Genomic DNA, 19817 nt, shown 5'->3' with positions numbered 1-19817 from the left:
TTCCATGTTTATTTACCAGCTTGGGAATAATCACTAATAACTATTGTTGTTATTATTATTATTATGATTATTAGTGTTATTATTATTTGTATTTGTGGGGGAAACTTCTGAAGCAGTTGGAAACAGGACTCAGAGAGACACGATGGAGAGCTGGAGCTTTGATGGCAATCACTGACGGTTTGTTTGGAACTTCGGCCGGAGAATTCACGCGACATGTCATGGGCCACGGTCTGACCACACGGTAGAGGTGCCACAATCAATTCTGAAGAGCCCTCCTGTAGCTCCAGGTTTGAACTAGTTCACAGTGTAATAATCAACATTTTCAATAGATAGACTAAACAGCTGAGGACACTGAATCACATTTGTTGTCGCTTATAGCTCGGGGTCATCTACACCACGAGAAGGAAGTGTTCCAGGTGTCCCACAACAACAACTATTTCTAACCGAGAGTTGCCCAAGCTGCCCCTCCTTAAGAGAGATAGCAGCAATACCCAAGGCCTTAGACCTATGCCATGGGAAAGGAGACGGTGAGAAGAGAAAATTATGAACTGTGTCAAAGGTTGAATACTGCTGCAGCTCGTGTACTAACCAGAGTTAGGAAAAGGGACCACATTACTCCTGTACTGGCTCCCTATAGAACACAGGATAGAATTTAAAATTCTTCTTCTGGCCTACAAAGCCCTTAATGGGCAGGCGCCATCTTAGCTTAAAGAACTCATTATACCCTACTGTCCTACTAGGGCATTGCGTTCCAAGAATGCAGGGTTGTTGGTTGTTCCTAGAGTCTCTAAAAGTACAATGGGAGCCAGAGCCTTTTCTTATCAAGCTCCACTTTTGTGGAATCAGCTTCCAGTTTGTGTTCGGGCGGCAGACACCCTATCCGTTTTTAAGAGTGCTCTTAAGACCTTCCTTTTTGATAAAGCTTATAGTTAGGGCTGATTAGATTCAGCCCCTAGTTTTGCTGATATAGGCTTAGTTTGTCGGGGGACATCTTACTTCTTCCTTCTCTCTGTCTATACCTGTGTACTCTCATGTTCCGATTAACCCAGCTTCCCCAAATGTCTTTCTTTTTGGTGTCTATATACGCCGGGATCCAGAGTCATGGATGATCCTGTGGTCCTGTGTCATGGATCGCGAGTCCTGGATCTTGAGTCGTGGCTGTGGTCCTGGATCATAAGTCCTGGATGGATATCCTCGTGAATTCATCTTCCTATTATACACACGTGCATTTCCAAACATTTGGTCTACCTCACTCAATCAATCAATGTTTATTTATATAGCCCAATATCACAAATTTTACATTTGTCTCAGTGGACTTCACAGTTTGTACAGAATATCAGTATGACAATACGACACCCTCTGTCCTTAGACCCTCTGTCCTTAGACCCTCACATCGTACAAGGAAAAACTTCCAGAGAAACCCCACAGTTTAAAGGGGAACATGGAGAAACCTCAGGGAGAGCAACAGTCTACCTATGTTGTAGATGTATTATCTTTTCAATTTACATACGGCATCTATTGCCCGTCTGTCCGTCCTGGGAGAGGGATCCCTCCTCTGTTGCTCTCCCTGAGGTTTCTCCCATGTTCCCCTTTAAACTGTGGGTTTCTCTGGAAGTGTTTCCTTGTACGATGTGAGGGTCTAAGGACAGAGGGTCTAAGGACAGAGGGTCTGAGGACAGACGGTCTAAGGACAGAGGGTCTAAGGACAGAGGGTCTAAGGACAGAGGGTCTGAGGACAGACGGTCTAAGGACAGAGGCTGTCGTATTGTCATACTGATATTCTGTACAAACTGTGAAGTCCACTGAGACAAATGTAACATTTGTGATATTGGGCTATATACATAAACATTGATTGATTGATTGATTGATTGATTGATTGATTGATTGATTGATTGATTGATTGAATAACTAAGCAAATTATTCCCAAACAGTATTATTATTAATATTATTTATTATTACATTTTTTTATTTAAATTGTTTTGGTCCGTTAGTTTGGGTTTCTCTGAGCAGTAATGTGTGTATTGTTCTGCACCTTAAACTGCTGGACTTCGGGTCCATGCTCTGTCTCTAAGGACATCTCAATGATTGTTATTGATTTATACCAGAGGAAGTATGGAGGACACAACAGGGGATTGAATTATCTTTATTGTTCTCAGTAGTAGGAGTCCATGATTAAGCGTTTATAGGGTTAAGTAGTAGGAGTCCATGATGGAACTTCATAGGGTTCAGTAGTAGGAGTCCATGATGGAGCTTTATAGGGTTCAGTAGTAGGAGTCCATGATTAAGCGTTTATAGGGTTAAGTAGTAGGAGTCCATGATGGAACTTCATAGGGTTCAGTAGTAGGAGTCCATGATGGAGCTTTATAGGGTTCAGTAGTAGGAGTCCATGATGGAGCTTTATAGGGTTCAGTAGTAGGAGTCCATGATGGAGCTTTATAGTGTTCAGTAGTAGGAGTCCATGATGGAGCTTTATAGGGTTCAGTAGTAGGAGTCCATGATGAAGCTTTATAGGGTTCAGTAGTAGGAGTCCATGATGGAGCTTTATAGGGTTCAGTAGTAGGAGTCCATGATGGAGCTTTATAGGGTTCAGTAGTAGGAGTCCATGATGGAGCTTTATAGGGTTCAGTAGTAGGAGTCCATGATGAAGCTTTATAGGGTTCAGTAGTAGGAGTCCATGATGAAGCTTTATAGGGTTCAGTAGTAGGAGTCCATGATGAAGCTTTATAGGGTTCAGTAGTAGGAGTCCATGATGAAGCTTTATAGGGTTCAGTAGTAGGAGTCCATGATGAAGCTTTATAGGGTTCAGTAGTAGGAGTCCATGATGGAGCTTTATAGGGTTCAGTAGTAGGAGTCCATGATGGAGCTTTATAGGGTTCAGTAGTAGGAGTCCATGATGGAGCTTTATAGGGTTCAGTAGTAGGAGTCCATGATGGAGTTTTATAGGGTTCAGTAGTAGGAGTCCATGATGAAGCTTTATAGAGTTCAGTAGTAGGAGTCCATGATGGAGCGTTATAGGGTTCAGTAGTAGGAGTCCATGATGGAGCTTTATAGGGTTCAGTAGTAGGAGTCCATGATGGAGCTTTATAGGGTTCAGTAGTAGGAGTCCATGATGGAGCTTTATAGGGTTCAGTAGTAGGAGTCCATGATGAAGCTTTATAGGGTTCAGTAGTAGGAGTCCATGATGGAGCTTTATAGGGTTCAGTAGTAGGAGTCCATGATGGAGCTTTATAGGGTTCAGTAGTAGGAGTCCATGATGGAGCTTTATAGGGTTCAGTAGTAGGAGTCCATGATGGAGCTTTATAGGGTTCAGTAGTAGGAGTCCATGATGGAGCTTTATAGGGTTCAGTAGTAGGAGTCCATGATGGAGCTTTATAGGGTTCAGTAGTAGGAGTCCATGATGGAGCTTTATAGGGTTCAGTAGTAGGAGTCCATGATGGAGCTTTATAGGGTTCAGTAGTAGGAGTCCATGATGGAGCTTTATAGGGTTCAGTAGTAGGAGTCCATGATGGAGCTTTATAGGGTTCAGTAGTAGGAGTCCATGATGAAGCTTTTTAGGGTTCAGTAGTAGGAGTCCATGATGGAGCTTTATAGGGTTCAGTAGTAGGAGTCCATGATGGAGCTTTATAGGGTTCAGTAGTAGGAGTCCATGATGAAGCTTTATAGGGTTCAGTAGTAGGAGTCCATGATGAAGCTTTATAGGGTTCAGTAGTAGGAGTCCATGATGGAGCTTTATAGGGTTCAGTAGTAGGAGTCCATGATGGAGCTTTATAGGGTTCAGTAGTAGGAGTCCATGATGGAGCTTTATAGGGTTCAGTAGTAGGAGTCCATGATGGAGCTTTATAGGGTTCAGTAGTAGGAGTCCATGATGGAGCTTTATAGGGTTCAGTAGTAGGAGTCCATGATGAAGCTTTTTAGGGTTCAGTAGTAGGAGTCCATGATGAAGCTTTATAGGGTTCAGTAGTAGGAGTCCATGATGGAGCTTTATAGGGTTCAGTAGTAGGAGTCCATGATGAAGCTTTATAGGGTTCAGTAGTAGGAGTCCATGATGGAGCTTTTTAGGGTTCAGTAGTAGGAGTCCATGATGGAGCTTTATAGGGTTCAGTAGTAGGAGTCCATGATGAAGCTTTATAGGGTTCAGTAGTAGGAGTCCATGATGAAGCTTTTTAGGGTTCAGTAGTAGGAGTCCATGATGGAGCTTTTTAGGGTTCAGTAGTAGGAGTCCATGATGGAGCTTTATAGGGTTCAGTAGTAGGAGTCCATGATGAAGCTTTATAGGGTTCAGTAGTAGGAGTCCATGATGGAACTTTTTAGTGTTCAGTAGTAGGAGTCCATGATGGAGCTTTATAGTGTTCAGTAGTAGGAGTCCATGATGGAGCTTTATAGTGTTCAGTAGTAGGAGTCCATGATGGAGCTTTATAGGGTTCAGTAGTAGGAGTCCATGATGGAGCTTTATAGGGTTCAGTAGTAGGAGTCCATGATGAAGCTTTATAGGGTTCAGTAGTAGGAGTCCATGATGAAGCTTTATAGGGTTCAGTAGTAGGAGTCCATGATGGAGCTTTATAGGGTTCAGTAGTAGGAGTCCATGATGGAACTTTATAGGGTTCAGTAGTAGGAGTCCATGATGGAGCTTTATAGGGTTCAGTAGTAGGAGTCCATGATGAAGCTTTATAGGGTTCAGTAGTAGGAGTCCATGATGGAGCTTTATAGTGTTCAGTAGTAGGAGTCCATGATGGAGCTTTATAGGGTTCAGTAGTAGGAGTCCATGATGAAGCTTTATAGGGTTCAGTAGTAGGAGTCCATGATGGAGCTTTATAGGGTTCAGTAGTAGGAGTCCATGATGGAGCTTTATAGGGTTCAGTAGTAGGAGTCCATGATGGAACTTTATAGGGTTCAGTAGTAGGAGTCCATGATGGAGCTTTATAGGGTTCAGTAGTAGGAGTCCATGATGGAACTTTATAGGGTTCAGTAGTAGGAGTCCATGATGAAGCTTTATAGGGTTCAGTAGTAGGAGTCCATGATGGAACTTTATAGGGTTCAGTAGTAGGAGTCCATGATGGAGCTTTATAGGGTTCAGTAGTAGGAGTCCATGATGGAGCTTTATAGGGTTCAGTAGTAGGAGTCCATGATGGAGCTTTATAGGGTTCAGTAGTAGGAGTCCATGATGAAGCTTTATAGGGTTCAGTAGTAGGAGTCCATGATGAAGCTTCATAGTGTTCAGTAGTAGGAGTCCATGATGAAGCTTTATAGGGTTCAGTAGTAGGAGTCCATGATGGAGCTTTATAGGGTTCAGTAGTAGGAGTCCATGATGCGCCTCATGCTCATGAAGCGGTTGCTGCTCATGCCCATGCTGCTGAAGCTACGGTACTCTCCGGGCTTCATGTACATCATGCGTCCTCTGAAGCTGGGCTGCTCGTACATCAGCCACTGTCCGTCCATCACCTGGCAGGACATGCAGTTAGACATACGGAAACGCTCCATCACGTTGTCGCAGTCCTCCATCAGCTCGTGGCTCTGGCCTCCGAAGTTCTCCTTCTCGTGGATCTTCATACGGTACTGGCCGCGGTGCTGCAACACGTCAAGAACCATTAGTGTGGGAACTGCAGCTAATACACTCCTATCATGCAAAATGCACTTTGTGATGTCTTCTCCACATCACCATGTGTCCCCGGTGTGTCCCCGGTGTGTCAGGAGACTCACTAAGTGATGTCTTCTCCACATCACCATGTGTCCCCGGTGTGTCAGGAGGCTCACTAAGTGACGTCTTCTCTACATCACCATGTGTCCCCGGTGTGTCAGGAGGCTCACTAAGTGACGTCTTCTCTACATCACATTGTGTCCCCGGTGTGTCAGGAGGCTCACTAAGTGACGTCTTCTCTACATCACCATGTGTCCCCGGTGTGTCAGGAGGCTCACTAAGTGATGTCTTCTCTACATCACCATGTGTCCCCGGTGTGTCAGGAGACTCACTAAGTGATGTCTTCTCTACATCACCATGTGTCCCCGGTGTGTCAGGAGACTCACTAGGTGATGTCTTCTCTACATCACCATGTGTCCCCGGTGTTTCAGGAGACTCACTAGGTGATGTCTTCTCTACATCACCATGTGTCCCCGGTGTGTCAGGAGACTCACTAGGTGATGTCTTCTCTCCATCACCATGTGTCCCCGGTGTGTCAGGAGACTCACTAAGTGATATCTTCTCTCCATCACCATGTGTCCTCGGTGTGTCCTCGGTGTGTCCCCGGTGTTTCAGGAGACTCACAAAGTGTTAGAAAATCAACCCCTCTCTCTTTTTCTCCGTACCAACATCTCTAAAAACGGGGAACAACGGAGCCGATCCAGATTTGCTGCGTCATGACCACATTACTAACATGTGGGCGGGCTTTAGAGTAGCTCATGTGGTTTGGAACATGATGTGGAGTTTCATCACGGCAGCATTTAGCTGATTTTCTGCTGGGAGAATTCTGCTAATGAGATCTTCTCTCTTTTAAAGCTACAGACCCAGAGTCAGCTCTTTAGTAACAGCTGGAAGAGAGGGGGGGGGGGGCTACAATGATCTGTTTGGTATTTGGAGCAAAACACTTCAGAGACATGGTTTTTATATATCTGACACCTATAATATATGCCTAAAAATAGTATAATAGGAGACCTTTAAACTTGGCTGCCAGTATTTGACCTGCTTTATAAGAGACTGGACTCTGATTGGTCAGTGCTGTGCTGTGATTGGCTGAGTGCTCACCATGGGGATCATGCGGCAGGACTTGATGCAGTCGCTCATGCCCATCATGCTCTGGTAGTCGGAGTAGTCTCCCCTCTTCAGGAAGAACTGGTTGCCCATGTAGTTGTTGCGGTCGTACACCATGAAGCAGCCACTCTCCACCTTGCAGGACTGACACCTGCTCAGGTAGGAAGACATGTCAGCGCAGTCGCTGCTGCTCTCATAGGAACGACCCTGGAAGTTCCTGTCCTCGAAGAACACCACCTGCAGACGAAGGGGGGAGGGGGGGGGGGGGGGTATGTTATCCACCAATCATCATCGAAAACACACTCTGTGCTCCATCAGATCTACACACACTCTGCTCCATTAGATCTACACACTGACGTCCCTTCATCAGTCGGGTAACTGTTCAGCGTTACAGCTACAGGTTGGTTAGGGTTATGGGGTTATGTGTGGCGCAGTGGTTTAGTGCGTTTGTGTTCTTATCAGGGGGGCACAGGTTCGAACCCCACTGCCATCCGCATGTTGTTGTGTCCCTGGGCAAGGCACTTCACCCCAAATTGCTCCTGTGGGGATTGTCCACAGTAATGAGTATGTAAGTCGCTTTGGTTTAAAGCGTCTAACATGTAATGTAATGTGTCTCATACGGAGACATTAAACAGTGTTTCTCTTTGACAGATACAAGTTTCTGATGTTTCAAGTGTTTACAGAGCATCAGAAGAGAAGGTTAAACTAAATGTAATGAATTATTATTATTATTATTAAAGGCTGTCTCTGTGTGTGTTGAGTCTCACCCTGCCCATGTTCATGCTGCTGGAAGTCATGTTGCTCTGCTGGTTGCTGCTGTGCGTTACCTGTGCAGCAGCTGCTGCTCTTTATAGCACCTGAGCAGCTGAAGGCCTTTGTGCAAACAGCATGAGTCAGCAGGACTCATAAAGAGACTCTCAGCGTTCGGCATTTCTCTTAGAAACTGCACACAAAGGGACACACACACACACACACACACACACACACACACACACACACACACACACACACACACACACAGACAAAGTAAGAGCATGATGGTTTGTTTAATGCGCTGTTTTTTTTATGAACAGCGGAACGTTAGATGCACTTGGCTTGAACACAGTTTATTAGTGTCTGTCTCTTTTAGAGCTTGAACACAGTTTATTAGTGTCTGTCTCTTTTAGAGCTTGAACACAGTTTATTAGTGTCTGTCTCTTTTAGAGCTTGAACACAGTTTATTAGTGTCTGTCTCTTTTAGAGCTTGAACACAGTTTATTAGTGTCTGTCTCTTTAAGAGCTTGAACACAGTTTATTAGTGTCTGTCTCTTTTAGAGCTTGAACACAGTTTATTAGTGTCTGTCTCTTTTAGAGCTTGAACACAGTTTATTAGTGTCTGTCTCTTTTAGAGCTTGAACACAGTTTATTAGTGTCTGTCTCTTTTAGAGCTTGAACACAGTTTATTAGTGTCTGTCTCTTTTAGAGCTTGAACACAGTTTATTAGTGTCTGTCTCTTTTAGAGCTTGAACACAGTTTATTAGTGTCTGTCTCTTTTAGAGCTTGAACACAGTTTATTAGTGTCTGTCTCTTTTAGAGCTTGAACACAGTTTATTAGTGTCTGTCTCTTTTAGAGCTTGAACACAGTTTATTAGTGTCTGTCTCTTTAAGAGCTTGAACACAGTTTATTAGTGTCTGTCTCTTTTAGAGCTTGAACACAGTTTATTCGTGTCTGTCTCTTTTAGAGCTTGAACACAGTTTATGAGTGTCTGTCTCTTTAAGAGCTTGAACACAGTTTATTAGTGTCTGTCTCTTTTAGAGCTTGAACACAGTTTATTCGTGTCTGTCTCTTTTAGAGCTTGAACACAGTTTATTAGTGTCTGTCTCTTTAAGAGCTTGAACACAGTTTATTAGTGTCTGTCTCTTTAAGAGCTTGAACACAGTTTATTAGTGTCTGTCTCTTTTAGAGCTTGAACACAGTTTATTAGTGTCTGTCTCTTTTAGAGCTTGCACACCGTTTATTAGTGTCTGTCTCTTTTAGAGCTTGAACACAGTTTATTAGTGTCTGTCTCTTTTAGAGCTTGAACACAGTTTATTAGTGTCTGTCTCTTTTAGAGCTTGAACACAGTTTATTAGTGTCTGTCTCTTTTAGAGCTTGAACACAATTTATTAGTGTCTGTCTCTTTAAGAGCTTGAAGACAGTTTATTAGTGTCTGTCTCTTTTAGAGCTTGAACACAGTTTATTAGTGTCTGTCTCTTTTAGAGCTTGAACACAGTTTATTCGTGTCTGTCTCTTTTAGAGCTTGAACACAGTTTATTAGTGTCTGTCTCTTTTAGAGCTTGAACACAGTTTATTAGTGTCTGTCTCTTTTAGAGCTTGAACACAGTTTATTAGTGTCTGTCTCTTTTAGAGCTTGAACACAGTTTATTAGTGTCTGTCTCTTTAAGAGCTTGAACACAGTTTATTAGTGTCTGTCTCTTTTAGAGCTTGAGCACAGTTTATTAGTGTCTGTCTCTTTTAGAGCTTGAACACAGTTTATTAGTGTCTGTCTCTTTTAGAGCTTGAACACAGTTTATTAGTGTCTGTCTCTTTTAGAGCTTGAACACAGTTTATTGGTGTCTGTCTCTTTAAGAGCTTGAACAGTTTATTAGTGTCTGTCTCTTTTAGAGCTTGAACAGTTTATTAGTGTCTGTCTCTTTTAGAGCTTGAACACAGTTTATTAGTGTCTGTCTCTTTTAGAGCTTGAACACAGTTTATTAGTGTCTGTCTCTTTAAGAGCTTGAACACAGTTTATTAGTGTCTGTCTCTTTTAGAGCTTGAACACAGTTTATTAGTGTCTGTCTCTTTTAGAGCTTGAACACAGTTTATTAGTGTCTGTCTCTTTTAGAGCTTGAACACAGTTTATTAGTGTCTGTGTCTTTAAGAGCTTGAACACAGTTTATTAGTGTCTGTCTCTTTAAGAGCTTGAACACAGTTTATTAGTGTCTGTCTCTTTAAGAGCTTGAACACAGTTTATTAGTGTCTGTCTCTTTAAGAGCTTGAACACAGTTTATTAGTGTCTGTCTCTTTTAGAGCTTGAACACAGTTTATTAGTGTCTGTCTCTTTAAGAGCTTGAACACAGTTTATTAGTTTCTGTCTCTTTAAGAGCTTGAACACAGTTTATTATTGTCCGTCTCTTTAAGAGCTTGAACACAGTTTATTAGTGTCTGTCTCTTTAAGAGCTTGAACACAGTTTATTAGTGTCTGTCTCTTTAAGAGCTTGAACACAGTTTATTAGTGTCAGTCTCTTTTAGAGCTTGAACACAGTTTATTAGTGTCTGTCTCTTTTAGAGCTTGAACACAGTTTATTAGTGTCTGTCTCTTTAAGAGCTTGAACACAGTTTATTAGTGTCTGTCTCTTTAAGAGCTTGAACACAGTTTATTAGTGTCTGTCTCTTTAAGAGCTTGAACACAGTTTATTAGTGTCTGTCTCTTTAAGAGCTTGAACACAGTTTATTAGTGTCTGTCTCTTTAAGAGCTTGAACACAGTTTATTAGTGTCTGTCTCTTTTAGAGCTTGAACACAGTTTATTAGTGTCTGTCTCTTTTAGAGCTTGAACACAGTTTATTAGTGTCTGTCTCTTTAAGAGCTTGAACACAGTTTATTAGTGTCTGTCTCTTTAAGAGCTTGAACACAGTTTATTAGTGTCTGTCTCTTTAAGAGCTTGAACACAGTTTATTATTGTCCGTCTCTTTAAGAGCTTGAACACAGTTTATTAGTGTCCGTCTCTTTAAGAGCTTGAACACAGTTTATTAGTGTCTGTCTCTTTAAGAGCTTGAACACAGTTTATTAGTGTCAGTCTCTTTTAGAGCTTGAACACAGTTTATTAGTGTCTGTCTCTTTTAGAGCTTGAACACAGTTTATTAGTGTCTGTCTCTTTAAGAGCTTGAACACAGTTTATTAGTGTCTGTCTCTTTAAGAGCTTGAACACAGTTTATTAGTGTCTGTCTCTTTAAGAGCTTGAACACAGTTTATTAGTGTCTGTCTCTTTTAGAGCTTGAACACAGTGTATTAGTGTCTGTCTCTTTTAGAGCTTGAACACAGTGTATTAGTGTCTGTCTCTTTTAGAGCTTGAACACAGTGTATTAGTGTCTGTCTCTTTAAGAGCTTGAACACAGTTTATTAGTGTCTGTCTCTTTTAGAGCTTGAACACAGTTTATTAGTGTCTGTCTCTTTAAGAGCTTGAACACAGTTTATTAGTGTCTGTCTCTTTAAGAGCTTGAACACAGTTTATTAGTGTCTGTCTCTTTTAGAGCTAGAACACAGTTTATTAGTGTCTGTCTCTTTAAGAGCTTGAACACAGGTTATTAGTGTCTGTCTCTTTTAGAGCTTGAACACAGTTTATTAGTGTCTGTCTCTTTTAGAGCTTGAACACAGTTTATTAGTGTCTGTCTCTTTAAGAGCTTGAACACAGTTTATTAGTGTCTGTCTCTTTAAGAGCTTGAACACAGTTTATTAGTGTCTGTCTCTTTTAGAGCTTGAACACAGTTTATTAGTGTCTGTCTCTTTTAGAGCTTGAACACAGTTTATTAGTGTCTGTCTCTTTTAGAGCTTGAACACAGTTTATTAGTGTCTGTCTCTTTTAGAGCTTGAACACAGTGTATTAGTGTCTGTCTCTTTTAGAGCTTGAACACAGTTTATTAGTGTCTGTCTCTTTTAGAGCTTGAACACAGTTTATTAGCGTCTGTCTCTTTAAAGAGACAGACGCTAATAAACTGTGTTCAAGCTTTTCAAGATCCCCATCAACAATGGCGATTCTAGAGTCTGTGGGCCCCTCGAACCAGCTTTCATCACCATCAGTGGCGCCCCAAAACACTGTCCCCCCCCCCTTTCTTAATACCTTGGAAAATGCTGTTTAATACTTTTTAATAGCCTTAATTTTCACTAAATTGTTCTATCAATTTTTAATACTGTTTAAGACCCCACGGACATCCTGTCACAGTCTTCACTGAGCTGTGTGGGGTTTGTTCAACTTTTAAAAGATGTTTGAATGATGTACACAGTGATAGATGTTAAGGACTAACGTTTATAATAAATACATTTGTATTGATTTTAAGATCTTTTCATACAATCATACGTATTGGGATCATTTGTATTAATGTGGACCGGAGGGAGAGGGTGAAGAGCAGAAGTTTCACTTTCCTTTTTAATTCAATTCCAACTTTGGTCATGAAGAATATGTTTCTCTGTTGTTCATAAAGCATAAAGCAACAGCATCAGAGCACGGTGCAGAGTCTCTAGATGAGTCCCTCCTTCTTATTAAACATCCATGTTGTAGTCCTCTGTATAGAAAACTGTAGTTTCCATAGTTTCCCCACAGCAGCAGACGCACACAATGACTTCCGCTGGCGCATCATAAACACGTGGGATAGTGAAAGCGCGTTCGGATTCTCTAAAGTACCGCAGTCTCTTCTCCTAAGTCCTTTTGAATTCTCCTATCCACTATCCCTTAACCCCATGACCTTTCACTCAGAGGTCAAGGAATAGACGATAGGGTTAGAATTTAGGAGATGATTTTTGGATTATCGGAACGCAACCGAGGTCCCTCGGAAGGGGAGGGACTTCGCGAGTGGCGAAGTCCCTCCCCTTCCGGTGGACCTCCATGGGACCTTATTTCGGAAAAATTATGTATTGAAGTCAATGGAGAGAGAAAGATTATCTTTCGATCCCGTTTCAATTGTGCCACAAATTACACATATGATGTTTGTCAATTTAAAAGATAATTTTGCAAGTCAAAAAAGAAAAATGTGTCGTAAAACTGTGAAGTAACACATTTGTTTGTGTTAAACGCTGAATGAACTACATCTCCGGTCAACACACTCTCACTCCATAATCGTCCAGGAGCGACGTTTGGTCAGGGTCCCGTGGCGTGCAGTTGTGACGCTCCTAGGCTCCTTCAGCTTCATACAGGGACGCAAAGAGCTTTCAACTGATTGCAATGTATTCCCATCGGGGGCGGGATTTGACGCTCATGGAAGCACGGCATTCGTTTGTGTCGGCTGCCCTTAAAGGCAATGTGAGCGTCCATTCCCATTGGATAACGGAGAATTGTACACCCGGAAGTAAGTATTCCCCTTACTGTCGATTGATTTTACAGTGATATCTGCACTACTCATTGACTAAAAACACCAGATTATCCTTGTTCATTACACAACATTGATTGGTTTAAATTGTGTGCAATGTTTTTGTATTTTTCCCCTTCGATTCGGAGAAACAAATATTTTTTCGGAGTAAAGGATGGCAGACGAGAGGCTTCTCAATTCTTAAATTTCCCCTCCTCGACTCCTTTCCTCGAGACTTAGTCCCGCCCACAGGAGATGCGAGCGGAGGAGTCGAGGAGGGGAACCGAGGAGAGAGGAGGGGAAGCAGCAGGCGGTTACAGAAATGAGAACTTCTCTCCTCTGAGCGGTCATTTTAAAGAGACGTCCTTTAATGATGACAGGAGGCACAGCAGCCCTCTGTCTGATGGACAGATGTGTTCATGACCACTTAGATATTTACTTTGATTCATTCACAGTGCGGTATAATGAGACAATAACAGGCTACAGATGAGGACATATACACACTTTACCACACACACACCTACACACTTTACCACACACACACCTACACACTGTACCACACACACACCTACACACTGTACCACACACACACCTACACACTGTACCACACACACACCTACACACTGTACCACACACACACCTACACACTGTACCACACACACACACACACACACACACACACACACACACACACACACACACACACACACACACACACACACACACACACACACACACACACACACACACACACACACACACACACACACACACTGTTTTCCCAGCCCGTCTCTCCACCATGGGGTCAAGAGCCTTCAGCCGCTCTGCCCCTCACCTCTGGAACTCCCTCCCCCCTGATATTAGAAACATGGACACTATCACCACTTTCCAAACTCACCTCAAAACCCACCTGTTCAGGCAAGCGTATGGCTGACCTGTGCTGCAAGCTGTATGTTTTTAGTAGTTATGTTTTTAAACTGTGTTTTGCTTTTAACTATGTTTGTAAAAATTGTTTTTAACCTTGTTGTACGGCGACCTTGAGTGCCTTGAAAGGCGCCTTATAAAATAAATGCATTATTATTATTATTATTATTATTATTACTGTACCACTCCTAAAACAGATTACAGCCGTTGTGTATTTTATTATGTGAACCACTAAATGGTTTTAGAAAAATGTCGACTCTTTGTTTGTAGATTCTTTCACACACAGTGACGTCACGAGCTAGCCACAATGCAACGCGCAAAATACGCCATTTTCCTGGAGGTGCAAATATAAATAGCTAGCTAACGTAGCCAGGCAGAGCGCACTAGGTTTTTTTTCTGAATTAACGACTGAAGAAATCGCTGCATGTCTTCGGATTACATCTCTGGACTTGAGGGGTGTGCTCTAGGTCATTACCAGCGTAAACTAGAGCTGTGTGGGTTGTCGGATTGCCCTTACAGACTGCCTGCAGATGTATGGAAAAACGACCCTCGAAAGTGGCCTTCGGTCGATTTTGGCAGCATCTACTTCTATCTTCTGGAAACACCAGCTGAATACCCCACTTGTTACAATAATATTATCATGCCATTGCATATATGTGGTATTTTAGAGTTGACTAGATATTGATTAAGGCAATAGACTATGATATTCAGTACAGGAAGCTTAGTCACAGGATTTTTATTTTGGAAAGTATTTTTTTTTCTTACTTCTCACGTTTTTTATTATATTTTATTGTATCATAACTTAGTACTTTTTTCTTAACATAGGTAACATTAAGCTGTCTGTGGCTCTTTCCTGCTGTAACGATGCAAATTTCCCCTCTGTGGGACTAATAAAGGTATTCTGATTCTGATTCTGACTAAACATAACCTCATCATTGGCCATTGATATAATTTGGTACTACCAGTTTTGTAGCTAAAAAGTAATTAACACGGCTAAACCCTCGGCCTGCTTGCACCTCGCGTAAAATGGCGGATACCGGAAGTACGGTGTCGCCCTCGGCCCAATACCCGTATGTGTGTGTGAAAGAATATCTACTAAACTAAAGCAAATACAGAGAGTATGCCTGTTATACTGAGTGATATATATTATACACACTGCTCTGCTTTCTGCACGGACCTCACAGCTCTTCTCTCTGGGAACATCACGACGCGATGAAAGCAGTTTCTAAAATAATATCCAGGGAATGCATGCAAAGCTGTCATTGGCTGAGATAAGTCCGGCCGTGCGTTACGCCTCCACCGTTCCCGGAAATGCATCCGCGGATCATTTCAGTAAAAAACTAACGTTCATATTTCTCTTTTTGATTATAATACTGGTGAACGTTCAAAACAAAGCACTTTGGCAACTTACCACATACGTTTTAAAATGCTTAATAAGCACCGTAACTTTCATGATATCATTTCTCCGTCATAATCGGTTGTTTCCGTGAAAGGCCGACTGTTGTGTGACGGCAAATGCTGCGGCTGCAAGGCATTGTGGAGCAGCATTTTCTCCTCTCCTTTCAGTGAGGGAGGTCCAGTGGTTCCTAAGCTAAAGGAGGTTATAAAGGAAGTTTGAAACCTCAATTCCTTTCATTTAGAGAATTGGAACGGCACTTATCATGGCTGCCACTGACGTACTTCCGGGTAATTTCCCTCCGTTAGGAAGGTTCCTAAGCTAAATGGACTATTGGAACGCAACCGAGGAGTCGAGGAGGGGAAATTTGAGTATTGAGAAGCCTCTATGGATTCTATCTATATGGCGCTGATCTTAGCTATCTCTTAGTGGAGGAATACAGTTATGACATCACTTACGCGACTCTGGGATTTGTAGTCTTTCTAGTTGCGTATTTTTCACAGTCTTATATTTCAACAGTTTTAAGACAAAATGTGACTTTTTTACATGGAAATGATTTTTTAAGATTAACAAACATCATATGTGTAATTCATGGCACAGTTCAAACGGGATCGAAAGATAAGTTTTCTCTCTTCATTGAAAAATCATTGAAAAAGTTATTTTTCAACAGTTGAGTAATTTCTTGCATTTAAATAACTGTTTCGATGTGTTCCAGTCAGGCTTTCGTCCAAACCACAGCACTGAGACTGCTCTTGTAAAGGCCTTCAATGACATCCACTTAAACACAGACAGTGGCAGAACTTCAGTATTAGTAATATTAGATCTCAGTGCTGCGTTTGACACTGTTAACCACAACATATTACTAGACCGACTAGAACACTGGGTGGGACTTTCGGAAACAGTTCTAAATTGGTTTGAATCCTACTTAAAGGACAGAAACAACTTTGTTTCTATAGGTAAATACAAATCTGAGTTGACAAATATGACATGTGGGGTACCTCAAGGCTCCATCTTGGGGCCTCTTCTCTTTAACGTCTACATGCTACCACTGGCTCAGATAATGAAAAACAACAAAATAAGTTACCATAGCTATGCGGATGACACACACATTTACATAACCATTTCACCAGGAGACTATGCTCCAATTCAAACACTGAGTAAGTGCATTGAACAAATCAATGACTGGATGTGTCAGAACTTTCTCCAATTAAACAAAGACAAAACTGAGGTAATGGTTTTTGGAGCCAAGGCAGAACGTTTAAAAGTTAGCGCTGAGCTTCAGTCTGCAATGTTCAAAACAACAGATAAAGCCAGAAATCTAGGTGTAGTCATGGACTCTGACCTGAGTTTCAACAGTCACATTAAAACAGTTACTAAATCAGCCTACTATCACCTAAAGAACATCTCTAGGATTAAAAGACTGATGTCACAGCAGGATTTGGAAAAACTTGTCCATGCTTTTATCTTCAGTAGACTCGACTACTGTAATGGTGTCTTCACAGGTCTCACAAAAAAATCTATTAGAAAGCCTCAGCTGATTCAGAACGCCGCTGCTCGAGTCCTCACTGACACTAAGAAAGTGGATCACATCACTCCTGTTCTGAAGTCTTTACTCTGGTTCCTCACTGACACTAAGAAAGTGGATCACATGACTCCTGTTCTGAAGTCTTTACTCTGGTTCCTCACTGACACTAAGAAAGAGGATCACATCAGTCCTGTTCTGAAGTCTTTACTCTGGTTCCTCACTGACACTAAGAAAGTGGATCACATCACTCCTGTTCTGAAGTCTTTACTCTGGTTCCTCACTGACACTAAGAAAGTGGATCACATGACTCCTGTTCTGAAGTCTTTACTCTGGTTCCTCACTGACACTAAGAAAGTGGATCACATGACTCCTGTTCTGAAGTCTTTACTCTGGTTCCTCACTGACACTAAGAAAGTGGATCACATCACTCCTGTTCTGAAGTCTTTACTCTGGTTCCTCACTGACACTAAGAAAGTGGATCACTCCTGTTCTGAAGTCTTTACTCTGGTTCCTCACTGACACTAAGAAAGTGGATCACATGACTCCTGTTCTGAAGTCTTTACTCTGGTTCCTCACTGACACTAAGAAAGTGGATCACATCACTCCTGTTCTGAAGTCTTTACACTGGTTCCTCACTGACACTAAGAAAGTGGATCACTCCTGTTCTGAAGTCTTTACTCTGGTTCCTCACTGACACTAAGAAAGTGGATCACATCACTCCTGCTCTGAAGTCTTTACACTGGTTCCTCACTGACACTAAGAAAGTGGATCACTCCAGTTCTGAAGTCTTTACTCTGGTTCCTCACTGACACTAAGAAAGTGGATCACATCACTCCTGCTCTGAAGTCTTTACTCTGGTTCCTCACTGACACTAAGAAAGTGGATCACATCACTCCTGTTCTGAAGTCTTTACTCTGGTTCCTCACTAACACTAAGAAAGTGGATCACTCCTGTTCTGAAGTCTTTACTCTGGTTCCTCTCTAACACTAAGAAAGTGGATCACATCACTCCTGCTCTGAAGTCTTTACTCTGGTTCCTCACTGACACTAAGAAAGTGGATCACATCACTCCTGTTCTGAAGTCTTTACTCTGGTTCCTCAGTGACACTAAGAAAGTGGATCACTCCTGTTCTGAAGTCTTTACTCTGGTTCCTCACTAACACTAAGAAAGTGGATCACATCACTCCTGTTCTGAAGTCTTTACTCTGGTTCCTCAGTGACACTAAGAAAGTGGATCACTCCTGTTCTGAAGTCTTTACTCTGGTTCCTCACTGACACTAAGAAAGTGGATCACTCCTGTTCTGAAGTCTTTACTCTGGTTCCTCACTGACACTAAGAAAGTGGATCACATCACTCCTGTTCTGAAGTCTTTACTCTGGTTCCTCTCTAACACTAAGAAAGTGGATCACATCACTCCTGTTCTGAAGTCTTTACTCTGGTTCCTCTCTGACACTAAGAAAGTGGATCACATCACTCCTGTTCTGAAGTCTTTACTCTGGTTCCTCACTGACACTAAGAAAGTGGATCACATCACTCCTGTTCTGAAGTCTTTACACTGGTTCCTCACTGACACTAAGAAAGTGGATCACATCACTCCTGTTCTGAAGTCTTTACTCTGGTTCCTCACTAACACTAAGAAAGTGGATCACATCACTCCTGTTCTGAAGTCTTTACTCTGGTTCCTCACTAACACTAAGAAAGTAGATCACATCACTCCTGTTCTGAAGTCTTTACTCTGGTTCCTCACTAACACTAAGAAAGTGGATCACATCACTCCTGTTCTGAAGTCTTTACTCTGGTTCCTCACTAACACTAAGAAAGTGGATCACATCACTCCTGTTCTGAAGTCTTTACTCTGGTTCCTCACTGACACTAAGAAAGTGGATCACATCACTCCTGTTCTGAAGTCTTTACTCTGGTTCCTCACTAACATTAAGAAAGTGGATCACATCACTCCTGTTCTGAAGTCTTTACTCTGGTTCCTCACTAACACTAAGAAAGTGGATCACATCACTCCTGTTCTGAAGTCTTTACTCTGGTTCCTCACTAACACTAAGAAAGTGGATCACTCCTGTTCTGAAGTCTTTACTCTGGTTCCTCACTGACACTAAGAAAGTGGATCACATCACTCCTGTTCTGAAGTCTTTACTCTGGTTCCTCTCTGACACTAAGAAAGTGGATCACATCACTCCTGTTCTGAAGTCTTTACTCTGGTTCCTCACTAACACTAAGAAAGTGGATCACATCACTCCTGTTCTGAAGTCTTTACTCTGGTTCCTCACTAACACTAAGAAAGTAGATCACATCACTCCTGTTCTGAAGTCTTTACTCTGGTTCCTCACTAACACTAAGAAAGTGGATCACATCACTCCTGTTCTGAAGTCTTTACTCTGGTTCCTCACTGACACTAAGAAAGTGGATCACATCACTCCTGTTCTGAAGTCTTTACTCTGGTTCCTCACTAACATTAAGAAAGTGGATCACATCACTCCTGTTCTGAAGTCTTTACTCTGGTTCCTCACTAACACTAAGAAAGTGGATCACATCACTCCTGTTCTGAAGTCTTTACTCTGGCTTCCTGTATGTCAAAGAATAGATTTCAACAATACTGCTGCTGGTTTATAAAGCTTTGAATGGTTTAGGCCCAAAATACATTTCTGACCTCCTGCTAACTTATGAACCATCCAGATCTCTCAGGTCTTCAGGGACTGGTCAGCTTTCTGTCCCCAGAGTCAGAACTAAACATGGAGAAGTTCAGTTATTATGCTCCAAATATCTGGAACAAACTCCCAGAAACCTGCAGGTCTGCTGCAACTCTGACCACTTTTAAATCCAGGCTGAAGACTTTTCTTTTTGTCGCTGCTTTTAATTGAACTATTCATATCTTAGACTGCACTGTAACTTTTATCCATGTATTTTTTCTTTTAATGTTTACTTTATTATCTTTTCTTTTTAAAGACTGATTTTAAATACCATTCTTAATGTCTTTCATTTTTTGTAAAGCACTTTGAATTGCCTTGTGTTGAAAGGTGCTATATAAATAAACTTGCCTTGCCTTGCCTTCATGGACTTCAATGCATAATTTTTCCGAAATAAGGTCCCATGGACCGGAAGTAGATGGGCGTTACTTTGCCACTCTATACAGCGTCTGT

At 41.8% G+C, this 19817-nt stretch overlaps 1 protein-coding gene across 2 annotated transcripts; it reads right to left on the bottom strand.

Moving 5' to 3' along the window:
* Positions 1–5182: 5182 nt before the first annotated feature.
* Positions 5183–7841, bottom strand: LOC307040115 (gamma-crystallin M2-like). 2 transcript variants are annotated; one of them, XM_079682679.1, is made up of 3 exons: positions 7510–7841; positions 6737–6979; positions 5183–5565 (listed from the first exon to the last, which is right to left on the bottom strand). In XM_079682679.1, the coding sequence occupies exons 1-3, from the start codon at positions 7537–7539 to the stop codon at positions 5287–5289; spliced, it is 552 nt and encodes a 183-aa protein (XP_079538805.1). In that variant the 5' UTR covers positions 7540–7841; the 3' UTR covers positions 5183–5286. The 2 variants fall into 2 exon arrangements, with proteins under 2 accessions (XP_079538805.1, XP_079538806.1); XM_079682680.1 differs by having other exon boundaries at positions 7570–7841.
* Positions 7842–19817: the final 11976 nt, after the last annotated feature.

The sequence above is a fragment of the Notothenia rossii genome, assembly GCF_949606895.1.
Source record: "Notothenia rossii genome assembly, chromosome: 5".
Taxonomy (NCBI): domain Eukaryota; kingdom Metazoa; phylum Chordata; class Actinopteri; order Perciformes; family Nototheniidae; genus Notothenia; species Notothenia rossii.
The sequence above is the reverse complement of the archived record's forward strand: the minus strand, read 5'-3'. Positions and strand labels throughout refer to the sequence as shown.